A 13,024-nucleotide genomic window follows, 5' to 3' on the forward strand; every position below is an offset into this window, starting at 1 on the left:
AGAATCCTCTGATTTGTAGTATTTGCCATGTACTGTGGTGTAAATATTCCCACCATGGCCAGTTTCAACCTATCAATGTGGTCTGATAAATTTCTGAATTTAACAAGGTGTGATATGAGCCATCTCCAATGCCCCACTGCCTGTAGTCCAACAAAACTAGGTTTATTAACTTGCTGTAGTTAGGGAGACTACATATCTTAAGGACCTCTAAACAAAGGAAGAGATACGATTCTAGTAGGATTTGGGGAAAAGGGTGAAGTTTAGGTAAAATTTAAGTGGAGCAGAATTTTGATAGGCTTAAAGCAAAGCGAGGGTGTGGGGTGTACATGAAGGGGTTGATATCAGGCCTGAGTTGAAAAGTGGACTCAGGGCCCTGTTTTCCTGGCACTACGACGTTAAAATAAATGTGTGAAAGTTGTATCTGAAAACCCCCACCTGGAGCTCTGTACCTGGGATGGAAACAGAAGCTGTGTTTGAGTCAGTGACCCAGGTGGCTGAGATGCTCCAAAGTGGGATGGTCCCTTTCACCAATGCGATTTCAAAGGGCAAGTGTCTGACCAGCTGTGACTTCAGAGAGCAAGGTTGTTCGGCTCAAAGTCCTGGATGTTAATTAACAACAGCAGTGTTGATACATTCATGACACTTTCTAAAAGATACATACACATTTTTAAAAAATCCTTTATTCTAATAAAAGGTAAAATGATCCATAATGTTTCCAACTATGTGCTTATTACAAATCGCCTGGAGGAGGGTTGAATCTAAACAAGTTTCCTCCAGGGTTAATAGGGCATGTTGTGCACCCTGGGCAGCCCTGTTCCCAGGAGGGCATCCAACCTCCAGACCCAGGGTTTTTGTACGCCTTGGTTACCTGCGTGCTGAGTTCTGGAAATGTGAAGAGGTCTCACCATCAAAGCTATATTTACTATTTGGTGAGGAGAAAACAATTTTTTTGGAAACTGCTTTGGAGCACTGTGCAATTTCACAAGAACCTCCATGGGTATTATTTCATTAGGCTTTTATATCCAGGAATTAGGGGTTCTATACATTAAATGGGTGTGTCAGAGAGAATTAGTTCAAAATCAAGTGAGAAGCTCCAAAATCAGAGATTACACCTTTCTCTGCCCTGATTTCTTGGAAGCTCCAAAGCAGTGGTTCTCAACCTTCCTAATGCCGCAACCCTTTAATACAGTTCCTCATGTTGTGGTGACCCCCAATTTCATTGTTACAAATTGAACATAATTAAAGCATAGTGATTAATAAAAACAATATGTAATTATATATGTGTTTTCCGATGGTCTTAGGCGACCCGTGTGAAAGGGTTGTTTGACCCCCAACGGGGTCGCGACCCACAGGTTGAGAACCACTGCTCCAAAGGGTTACTGCAGTTCAGGTGGCTCCAGTTATGATAGCTAGCCTTTGTTCTGAAATACTGTATTTGTCTTTCCCACCAGTAGTTCCTGAGGTCTGCTTTGGGTGGGAACCCTCACCTTAAGAAGTGTTTATGACGTGGTAAGAAAGCAATATGAGGCAAAGGAATTGCTAGACAAGACCGAGAGTCCTCAGAGCTGGCAGGATCTGTGGGCCTGCGGGGGCAGGAAGCCCAGGCGTGCCTGGTGGGGGCAGGCACTTTTGACCTCACCAGCTTGATAAATCCAAACTGCTTGTTTGTTCGTTTTCTTCATGACATTGATTGGCTATATGATTAGAATCACAAAATTTACCTTTTATTTTTTATTATCATGCAGACCTAGCTTCTGTGCACAGAAAAAAAATGCTTCTAGAAATGATCTGAAATTAGAACTGACTGCACTGTGATCACTATAACGTTGCACGTTAACAGTTACAATCACATAGCTTGCTTTCTCTAATTCGCAACGAAGATGCCCAGTGTCTCACCGAGTTTTCCTTTCTGAATCCCATTGTATGATACATCAAAGTGTGGCTCTGACTCATACCTTTCTCCTTTTCCTTCAAAATGCAACCCAGTGGAGATCTCTGATTCGCCTCCCCCAGCGCCACTGGTGAAAGAAGTCACAAAGAGGTTTTCCACCCCAGATGCTGCTCCCGTGTCAACAGAACCAGCCTGGCTGGCTTTGGCCAAAAGGAAAGCCAAGGCCTGGAGCGACTGCCCACAGATTATTAAGTAAAGAGTGACTCTTCTCCATTCCTATTCCCAGTTATTGGCTCCTCTCTTGTCCTTTTTATTTATTTATTTTTTATATGAGGTAAAGAAACCAAGCTAGGGAAAAGAAGCATGTTTTATAGGCTCTAAAATAACATTTAGAAACTGAACTGGTGGTATTCCTTGTAAGAGTGTATTTGCACAACCCTAGGTCCTGGTGCCTTGAGCTCCTCCTAGTTCTAAAGAGAAAGTTCTGTCCGAGGGACCACAGGAAGCAAGATCTCCTAAGAACTCCTCAGGAGAGCCTGCCACCCCATTCCACATGGACACCCACACACCACTGAACATGTACTTTTGCCAATCTTTATCATGGTTTTTTGACTCTGTGCTCCAATTTCTTTCATCCAAAACCTTTACCCTGCCATATTTAAGGATTTCTATCTTCTTCTACAGCAATGGTGAAAGGACCACAGGGAGAGAGAAATAAGAACTCTCCTTCTCCTGAGTGCAGCCAGTAACTGAATTGCAAGTCACAGTCTGGCTCCCAACTCTGTGCCCATGTCTGGTTTTCATGAATTTTCCCCAACCTGAACTAACACAGAAAGGGAATCCATCCACGCCTCATCCACACTGATCCACAGACCCCATTACACCAGGACTCTCCTTCAGGACATGTTCAACATTTGGCCCATTTAGCTCCTAGGGAACATTTTTCTTTAATATGGTAAAAAAAGGAAACTACCAATGCTCTTTCTGTCTGAGACTCCCCCCATCTAGTGCAGTTGTTCTTGAGATGTCCAGGCTCCATCAGGCCTAGAAATGTATATTCTGGCAAAACGCTTCAAATGAATTGTGATATAGCCAAGGTTGAGAACCTTGGAATACACTGCTTCTACTGTAATCTAGATTTGAAAACTTTGGGAGACTCTGCACCCAAAGAAGCAAAAGTGAGATGGGAAAAATAATAAAACCATTAACAGGAAGATAAGATTTGGAGCCTTTGTACTAAGGATCTCCTGTGGGAAGTTTCCTTCTTTACCATAACTGACTAATTCATATTCAGAGTCAAATATTCAATAGCATTTATCATTCAGAGCATTCACCTTGCTACCTTTAAAAAACATCTCAGAGTTTTAAGTGGCCTTGTTATTATACACATGTGATACAAAGAAGGGACCTGGCTATTTAAAAGCCACATATAGTCACTATTTCCCTAAATTTGCTTTACATGAAACATAGACATACAGCAAGCCCACACATTGCTGCTGCTCATTTTACATTTCGTGGTGTTGGCACACTCCCATTTTCTTAGCTCCTGACTCCCAAGTATAAGTACAGATCTTTTGCCCAGTGCAAGGAAAATTACATCCTTTTTTCCTCTTCTACAGAAAAATACATTTTATTATTATGCATCATTATTCTCCTTTATGCTCACTTAACAGGCAATGTGCTATTATTCTGTGCTGTTATTCTACCATTTACCTTACAGAAAGGATGACTGGCAGTTATTTACCATATAGAAGGCATTTTCTTTCTGGAGACGATGGCTCGGCCTTATGGTAGCAGCTGGCATGTGTGGTCATAAGGATAGCCGTACTCTTGCAAGTAGGATTTAATATTATATATATACATACTGGACCTTCAGACTGTTAAGAGTCAATGGAACTTTAATTTTTTTTATCGCTATGGGAAGCAATACTCTACTGCACGTTTTCCAGCTGATGTTCATTTTTAAGTCAAATATGTAGACATTTGTTAGTTTCAATGATTTCCTCACTAATATAACACTTTTTAATAGGAGTTTTTTCACCCGAGTCCTGGAATTTTAGTGCTACAGTAATTCATCTGAATTGACCTTTTCTATCATCTTATCAGTTTTGGATGTCACAGTAATGGCAGAGAGCAAGTGAAGAAATCTGATTAACGAAGAATGGTAGATGAGTGCACTCTGTACTGGCTCACTTACCATAAAGCCCATACGAAATAGGAGAAATAACTCAGTTAAAAAGTTTCCTTCAAAATCTTTAAAAGAAGAGTATACTGAGGAAAGCACAGTCACAGCATTTACTTCCAACAACTTCTAAAGGCTATATGTTTAATATTTCATGTAAAAATTACTCCAAATTTGCACTAAATACCAATGAAGTGTTATTTTGCTTTAATTGTGTTGCAGTCTTTTCTCATCAACAAACTATGGGGGAAATTCTGTAAAAACATAAAAAATTCAAGACTTTTAAAAAAATCCTATTGCAATGTTAAATACACAGGTGGGTTTTTGTTTATTTGTTTTTAATTAAAACACACACACACTTCCCTTGGCAAGGTTCTAGATGATTAACTTCTGTTCATAGACATATATATATATAACTAGAGTTTTTGTTTACTTTTTAAATTTTTCAAGTGCAATTGTTTCTTATACATTAATTACTATTAAATTATCATTTTAGCCAGTTATCAGCAAATTGTAGTATGTATTGTCTCTTCTTGTGACATTTAGCTTAATTGCTTATTTTAAAGCAGAAATATTAGAGTTACAAGTGTCTTGCAATATTTTTACCAACAATAAAATTAAGTAGAGGCTTAACCATGAAAATACCTTAGTGTGATTTTAATATTATTTTTAGATTTTGGTTGTATAAAGTTTTAATGTAAAATGTCCATTATTAAAGGAAAAATGATCTTTCAATAAAAAATACCCACAAGATCTTTAGCACCAACAGAATTTCCTTTTCAAGTTTATGTCTTTACTAATTTCAAGCAAGCTCATATTTACATAGCTTTTGTTGCAAAAGAAATACTTCAAGGCATTTTATATGGTACCTTATTATATTTTTTACTAGGTGTTTTTGGAGAAAACTAATGAATAGGGTCAAATAAAATGTTTATCTTAATCCTCAGTTGGAATCAAATGGTCTGTGTCTCAGACAATATGATCCTACAGCCTCCTGACTCTGAGAGTGGGTGATGGAACAGCAGCATGTTTCAAAGCTGAATGCACGTGAAAAACACAGCTTAGGGCCCGGGCCAGAGCTACTGACCCACGTGGCTGGACTAGGTCCAAGTGAGTGATGTGGGTGAGGTAGTTGCCTTGGTGCACAAAAACTCAAAATACTGTTTTGGAGGTGAGTCCAAGATGGTGGTATAGGAGGTTGCTAAGCTTGCCCTCTTCCAAAAATACATCAAATTATACCTACATTTAGAGCAGTTCCTCCTGAGAGACAACTGAGGGCCAACAGAGCAGCCTCTGCACAACAAACAAGAGACCACACAGAAGAGGCTGGGAACCACAGCAGCTCTCCAGGAGCTTAGGGAACTACCCAGGACAGGAAAAACGGGTAAGCGCCACCGTTTACATTTCCCCTGCACTTGGATGGCGGGCCCAAGTCCTATCCAGGTTCTCTGGCTGATCAGCAGGGCCGTGTTCGCATGTCCCCAGCTTCCTGGAGCTAGATCCAGCAGGATCAGGAGGGTGCCATAGCCCGCATACATGAGGACCCTGCACCTGAAGATTGACACTTAAACTCTAAAGAAGATGCCCCCCAAAAAATAAAAATAAAAATAAATAAATAAAGATGCCCTAACCGGTTTGGCTCAGTGGATAGAGCGTCAGCCTGTGGACTGAAGGGTCCCAGGTTCGATTCTGGTCAAGGGCATGTACCTTGGTTGCGGGCACATCCCCAGTGTGAGGTGTGCAAGAGGCAGCTGATCGATGTTTCTATCTTTCCCCCTTTCTCTCTGTAAAACAATCAATAAAAAAATATATTTAAAAAAAAAAAGAACCACACAGGCTCGCTCTCTCTCTCTCTCTCTCTCTCTCTCCCCCCCCCCCCAAGCAGGTGCTCAAATCTTCTTATCACATGTCCTTTCCTAAGCTCCAAGGGCCCTTCTCTTGCCTCTGTAACTTGTTTCCTTAGCCCAGTTCTTCAATGGCTCACTTTTACTACCTCTATAACTTTCTAAACAAACTTCCTCTTATAATTTTGAAAAAAAATGTGATACATATATACAATGGAAAACTACTCAGCCATAAAAAAGATAAAATACTGCCATTTGACCTAATGTGGGTGAATTTTGAGAGTATTATACTAAGTGAAATAAATCAGGTGGAAAAAGACAAGAACTGTATGATTTTACTTGTATGGGGGATATAAAACCAAAAGCAATAAATGAACAAATAAATTCACAGATACAGACAACAGAATGGTGGTTACCAAAGTGGAAGGGGTTGGGGGAAAGATGAGAAGGATAAAAGGGGTCAAATATATGGTGACAGAAGGAGATTAGACTTCAGCTGGTGAGCACACAGTAGAGTATGCAGATGTCATAAAGTTGTACACCTGAAATTTACATAAGGTTATTAACTAATGCTATCCCAATAAATTTTATTTAAAAAATTTAATAAGGGACCTAATTTGATGAATAGCTCCTACCTTTAAAAATCTTTTGTTACGAATCTCAGTATAAATGAGTGAATGGTGTATTACCTCACAGATTAAGTTAAGCCACTAAGTATATTCTGATCTTGTTTTTCAGAGGTCTTCTATAAAAAAATAAAATATCTGTAGCCTGATTTAGAAAGTGCTACTAAATATATTGATGTTTTGTTTTATAACTCCTTTTACAAGTATTGTTGCTCCTACAGGAAATAAAATATGGCTGTTCTCCAATGAAGTGTAATAGACAAGTTTCTTAAACAAAATTTAATCTTTATCATAAAATAAGACCATCTACATGCTTTATAATGGTAAATATTATCAAACATCTCAGATATATTCTAATTAAGACTGTACTTGATTATCTTTTATTGCTAACCAATAAGTCTAGACAATAAACATAATTATTTCTACATCCAATAATAAGCATTGATTCCCAAACCACAGGAGAAGAGAATACCTCTCCAGGAAGTTCATACATACTTTGCAATTGTCCACTCTTAGATTCCAAGATCCACAGTTTCCCATCAGTAGATGCTGCTGCGAGCAACGTTTCATTGCTGTACTTGTTATGGAAAGCAAATGGTGTTGAATATACCCTTGAGGTAGTTTCAAATTTCCATTGGAGATGACCTCTCATAGTACAACAGTAGATAAAGCAATCATGGGAACCAAAAAATATTTCTTGCTCTGATGTGGAGGGACATGGGGATGAAAAGATGGGTTCACTGGTAGAGAACTGCCAAACCTGAAGGGTTATAATGGCAGAAATAATTAATTCATCTCATTTCAACAATTCTGTATACTTTTAAAGCTTTATGAAATTCTAAAACTGTGAGAGATGTAGGCTATTGAATGATAACTACACACAGAAGGAAAATGGCTTTTTCTGAAAAGTGGAACTCTCAGATTTGACCTCTGTCCTAGTGGTAAAATCTAGCACAAAATATACAAAGTATCCTTATTACATGAGTCATTGCAATGCATAATATGAAATAAAATTAATTTGAACCCCATCCAAAAGTTATCACTAGTATGTTCTGAGACACTGAGTTCAAAAATAAAACTGCATTGAGTTTTCAATGTATCTTATCAAAAACTGTATCACATCATATTGTTAGTCTCCTAATGTAGGGAGGAGGAAGGAAGTGGACTGAAAGGAAGAGTTCATGTTCAATAATTAAAGCTTTAAACAAGAAGCTATGAGACGTGTCTGACCTGTGGATATCTTCTATTTACTTATTTCAAAGCTACTAAAACCTGCTGGCCAATATTTTGAAGAAAAGACATAAGTTTAAGATAGTGTTTACAAATTTACAGTAACAGCAGCATAATAATAAAAAAAAGAATGGGCATATTCATGAAATCCTATATAATAAAAGCCCAGTGACCAAAATGGTGGAACAACCAGAACGACCAGAGACCAGAACTACTGGACCCTCACCCAGGTTGACCCTGCCCCCCAGCAGGGACCCCCCCACCCTGATCAGGGGCATGGCCGGCCTTCAAACTGCCCATGGCCCCTCACCCAGGCTGGCCCTCCCCCAGTGGGGACCCCTACCCCAATTGGGGGTGTGGCCAGCCTGCAAACCCCCAGTGGCCCCTCGCCCGGCCAGCCCCACCCCAATCGGGGGCATGGCTGGCCTGCAAACCGCCTGCAGCCCCTTGTCCCTGCCAGCCCTGCCCCCAGTGGGGACCCCTACCCCGATCCAGGGCCCCCATAAGGGCAGGCCAGCCAGCCCCCACCCATGCACTAGGCCTCTAGCCTATATAACAAAAGGGTAATATGCAAATTGACCCTAACAGCAGAACGACTGCTGGACCAGTCACTATGAGGCCCACTGACCACCTTTTAGTTCCTTTCCCCGGCTGGCAGACTCCGACTGCCTGATGGCAAATGGGGAGCCGGGGTTGGGTGGCGGGGGACGTGGGCGGCGCCAGACCAAGGCCCCTGCCCCGCTGGTTGCCCCATATACAGAAGGCAACCCGAGACAGGGCAGGGCCAGCAAGCAGGTGGGCACACCCAACCTTTCAGTCCCTTCCCCCAGCCGTCAGGCACCAATCACCCAATAGCGAAAGGGGAACCGGGGGTGGGGGGTGGGGGGTGAGCGGGGCCGGGTGCGGGCAGCCAGGGAAGATGGCCCTGATCACAGGCCAGGCCTAGGGAACATACCCGCACACGAATTTCATGACCGGGCCTCTAGTATGATTTATAATCTCAGTTCTGTCCCTGACTTGGACAAAGTCACTTTAACCTTTCTAAGGTTCATCTAAACAAACGGGAATAATAGCATTTGCCTCTTCAAACTACTTTGTAAATAAAAACATTATGTAAACAAAATAAAAGACTTCAAAAAGTGAGTGTCACACAGAGCAAAAGAATCTACTAGGCAATGAGGTGTGAATGAAGAGCCTACGGAGTCAACTCTAGCCATCAATGGGCTCACTCATGTTGGAGCTAGTGCACTCTCAAATCCACAAAGCAATCCCCCAAATCAAAACCACAGCTGCAGTTGTGCCAAAATGATAGTCACTTGCAGGTACTTAAAGGAGTGGAGATACTGCGCCCAACAAAAGATCTAATATAACCCAGAAGGAGCCTACCCTGCTCGTCATGAAGTTGAATATGCGACCCCCATATAAGGCAATGTGGGTTATACCAGAGATCTTGGTTTTCATAGAGAAAGCAGGGACTTCTTTAAATTTTCGTAACCTCAAAAGAAGTTATAATAAAATCGGTTTCAAGCTGTAAATTTTTAAAAACTGGGAGGAGGGGAATAGCACAAGTATAAAAATGTTTGGATAGAATCTTTGAAATATATTGCACCAATTCACAGATTAAGAAATGTATGGCCTGGCCAGAGTGGCTCAGTTGGTTGAGTATCTTCCTGTGCACCAAAATGTTGCCAGTTAGATTCCCAGTCAGGGCACATACCTGGGTTTGATCCCAGTCTGGCACGTATGGTAAGGCAACCAACTGATGTTTCCCTCTCACATGGATCTCTGATTCTCTAAGCATGTCCTCAGGTGAGGATTCAAAAAAAAAAAAAAAAGAATAAAGATAAGAAACCCATGGCCTGACAAAACAGAACCAGTTTTTTAACATAAATTGAATAATGACATTTAAAGTTTTACTTCAGCTGTCACCAACTACTACTATTCCTTTGAGAAAGATACATAAAATAGTATCAGAAAAATTTACCTGTTCTCCAAAGTGAGTAAAGCAAAGTAAATTCCCATCTACACAGCCAACACAAACATACTGCAGGCAACACCTTGGAGAAGAGAAGAGTGGTTTCCCACAGCAATGTTTCCAAACTCTATTTCCAGTGGCCTGTCATGGGCAAAAAGCAATTCATAGCATTTCAATCTTTCTAATCAATTAACTGTATAAAACAAATTCATAAATCTCTAGGAGGCAAAGCTATAAAACATCAGAAAATGCTATAATGACATGCTGACATAAACGAGGCTAGTACACATATACACAGCTATAAAATCAATCAGTACTATCTATGAGAGCTAAAAACTTGCACTAAAACCAGGAAAGAAATAACTAGCACATAGTACCTATCCTTAGACCATCCTAACTTCTAATGTAAGAAAATTCTATTTTAAAAAATTAGATAAAAGACATGCACAGATCTTAGTTGATTTCTGTCAGCTTTCTAGACTTCATGTCAGTCATTCTTAATGAGTTCTGGTTTAGTGATATCTGGACTATGGCTAACCAAAATTACCTAATTTTCAGAATTCAAAATAAAGAATATTAAAGATAAATAGGTAATAAAATCAATATAAATTATTTTATGCCTACAGGATTTACAGCCAGTAAAAGTCCTCCCAGTGTAGCAAAATACAAGTGATATGGAATCAAGTTCAAACAAGGCGAAGAAAAGATAGTTCCTCCACATTTTAACTTCCAAACACACTTCTTTTCCTGCAAATAAGAAAGCAAATTAATTGGTTTCTGCTGGTGGTTAACAAATTCACATATCCTATCTATTATATGCTATACCTATTTAACTAAGTTTTTATTTTTATGATTTTTTTAATCCTTGCCCGAGGATATTTTTTCCATTGATTTTTAGAGAGAGTGGAAAGGAGAGTGGGAGGCAGGGAGAAAGAAACATCGATGTGAGAGAGACACATCAATTGGTTGCCCAACGGCTGGAGATCGAACCTGAAACCCAGATATGTGCCCTTGACTGGGAATCGAACCTGCAACCCTTTGATCTGTGGGCCAAAGTTCTAACCACTTAGCACAACAGTCAGGGCAAGTTTTTATTTTTAATATAAAAATAATAAAGAGTAAATACAAGTTTATAAGAAAAGACCCAGATAGAATAGGGGACTATAGACATGCTTACTATGGCAAATCAAGTTAGAATAAAGACCAAGACCACCAACTGTTAACAGTTTAGCATTTTCCCTTTGATTTTTTTGATACACACACACAGTTTAAGATCATTGAGATCATTCTGAATATACACTTGGTATCTAATTTTTTCTCTTTAAATTTACTTTAATGCACAATATTCCATATGAACATAAAATCGCTTATCTCACTACCTTACCATTGAAAAGTGTTTGGAATTTCTTGTCGTTATAAACAACTTGGAAATAGAAATCATGATGCACATATTTCTCCATGTTTCTGATTATTTTGCCAGGATAGATTCCCAAAAGAAGAGTTTTACTGAATCAAAGGATATGAAATTGTTACCTATGGCCAAATTATTTTCCTCAGAGGCTTTCACTAGTCACAACCTCAGCATTAATGCTATCATTCTAATCTAATACCATTTATTTCTCTCAGTTTTTAATTTTCACTCCTTTGATCATTAAATGATTTAAATATTTAAATACACTTACTAGCCATTTCTTCTTTGGCGTCCCCTATTTTTCTATCTGGGTCTTTTCTTATAAACTTGTATTTACTCTTTATTTTCATTCATACTTATAAATATAAATCAGTTTTAACTGTCTCATTTGTTTCCATTCCATCCCCCAGACCTTACTACTTTTAAATTTTGTAATTCTAAATTTTTAAAAATTTTTATGTAATCAGGTCTTATTGACATTTTCCTTTGTAACTCTTTTCTATTGTCAAGATGATGATTCTAAGTTCTTTATATTTCAAAACTCTGAGTAGCAAATGCATTTGTGAAAATTTGGTAAGAGAGTTAAAAATGTTTTAAGGTATGACTGTTATTAACTCTTTATTCTTCCAAGACCACAATGCTAAACTTTGAAAATAGTTAACACCTGCTCCCTTAGTCAAAGAGAACCTGACAGTCTGACACTCTTCCTCAGATGAGACTGATGAGGCAAATCCTTACATAAATATCCAAAGCATACGCATGCTGGTCATGAGAGCCAAGGTAGAGGAATCCTGTGGATGGATCCATGGTTGCCGAGCTTTTGACAGCATCCTCAGTAGTAAACATCCAGTGTTTTTCTCCATTATTACTTTTTAGAACATAAACTAACCCATTATAACAGCCTGTTGGGAAACAAAATGTAAAAGATGAGATTTAGACAACCCACTGGAAAATCATTCTTTAGCCTAAATCATAGCAATTTATATTCGATACTCTTCATGTGTACTTGGGCCCTATGTTCAGCTCAGATTTAAATTTCAGCAATGTAAGGCAGAAACCGAACAGTAATCACTTGTGTAAAATACCATTTAGTAGGTACACCTTTTAAAATATATATACATTTTTTATTTTAGAGAGAGAGGATAAGAGAGGGAGAGGGAGAGAAACATTGATTGTTTGCCTTTGTGACCTGACCTGGAACTGAACCCACAACCCAGGTATGTGCTGTGACCGGAAATCGAACTGGCAACTTTTCAGTACATGTGATGACGCTCAACTAACTGAACCACTCTGGCAGAGTGGCACCTTATTATAAAGTGCTTCACCACTAATGAAACAATGAAGCATGTTGCAATGGAGAGAGGCTTGACGGACTGACTCAAACCCTGTCATGGGCATCCTTGAGCAAATTACCCAGTATCACTGAGCCTCAGATTATTTTCTGCTGAATGTGTACCCATCTACTCCCAGGATTATTGTGACAATCAAGATAAAACAATGTGAATAAACACCCAGTGTAAAGAAGGTGTTCAAAAAATGCTAACATTAACAATAGCCAATGTTTACTGAGCTTTTTACCTTGAGAAGGGTGCTATTCTAAAAATTTTACATCTATTAACTCACGTAATCCTCACAGGGAAGCAAGGGCTATTATATCTACATTTTATAGATGACAGACTTGAAGAACAGAAATTAAGTTACTAGGGCAAAACTACTCAGCTAATATATGGGAGAGATTTTGAACCTAGAAATCAAGCTCCTGAGCCTGTGCTCCGAACAGCAACACCAGACTGCTTTTCCCAAACTGCTGATATGGATGAGAATATAGGGCAGGTGTCCCTGACTTGGTGTGGCCAAAATAACCC

General features: G+C 39.3%; 2 protein-coding genes across 18 annotated transcripts in view; one reads left to right on the forward strand and one right to left on the reverse strand.

The window, feature by feature from the left end:
• The window catches only part of CRACD (capping protein inhibiting regulator of actin dynamics), a 246,994-nt gene extending 241,975 nt beyond the window's left edge, over nt 1-5,019 (forward strand). For 8 of the 11 annotated variants that reach the window (XM_036334702.1, XM_036334716.1, XM_036334733.1 and 5 more), the window contains 2 exons: nt 1,987-2,143; nt 3,612-5,019. In XM_036334702.1, the coding sequence (XP_036190595.1) occupies nt 1,987-2,143; nt 3,612-3,642 (188 nt within the window). In that variant the 3' untranslated portion in view covers nt 3,643-5,019. The other 3 variants (XM_036334684.1, XM_036334725.1, XM_036334692.1) reach the window with 2 other exon arrangements.
• A 1,212-nt stretch (nt 5,020-6,231) lies between these two features.
• AASDH (aminoadipate-semialdehyde dehydrogenase) overlaps nt 6,232-13,024 on the reverse strand; it is a 29,236-nt gene continuing 22,443 nt past the window's right edge. For 6 of the 7 annotated variants that reach the window (XM_036334798.1, XM_036334808.1, XM_036334776.1 and 3 more), the window contains 4 exons: nt 11,898-12,061; nt 10,373-10,495; nt 9,758-9,889; nt 6,808-7,303 (listed from right to left, as the gene is read on the reverse strand). In XM_036334798.1, the coding sequence (XP_036190691.1) occupies nt 6,917-7,303; nt 9,758-9,889; nt 10,373-10,495; nt 11,898-12,061 (806 nt within the window). In that variant the 3' untranslated portion in view covers nt 6,808-6,916. Of the gene's footprint in view, nt 6,460-6,807; nt 7,304-9,757; nt 9,890-10,372; nt 10,496-11,897; nt 12,062-13,024 lie in introns of those variants that run through there. The other variant, XM_036334781.1, reaches the window with a different exon arrangement.

This window comes from Myotis myotis, unplaced genomic scaffold, assembly GCF_014108235.1.
Source record: "Myotis myotis isolate mMyoMyo1 unplaced genomic scaffold, mMyoMyo1.p scaffold_m19_p_1, whole genome shotgun sequence".
Taxonomy (NCBI): Eukaryota; Metazoa; Chordata; class Mammalia; order Chiroptera; family Vespertilionidae; genus Myotis; species Myotis myotis.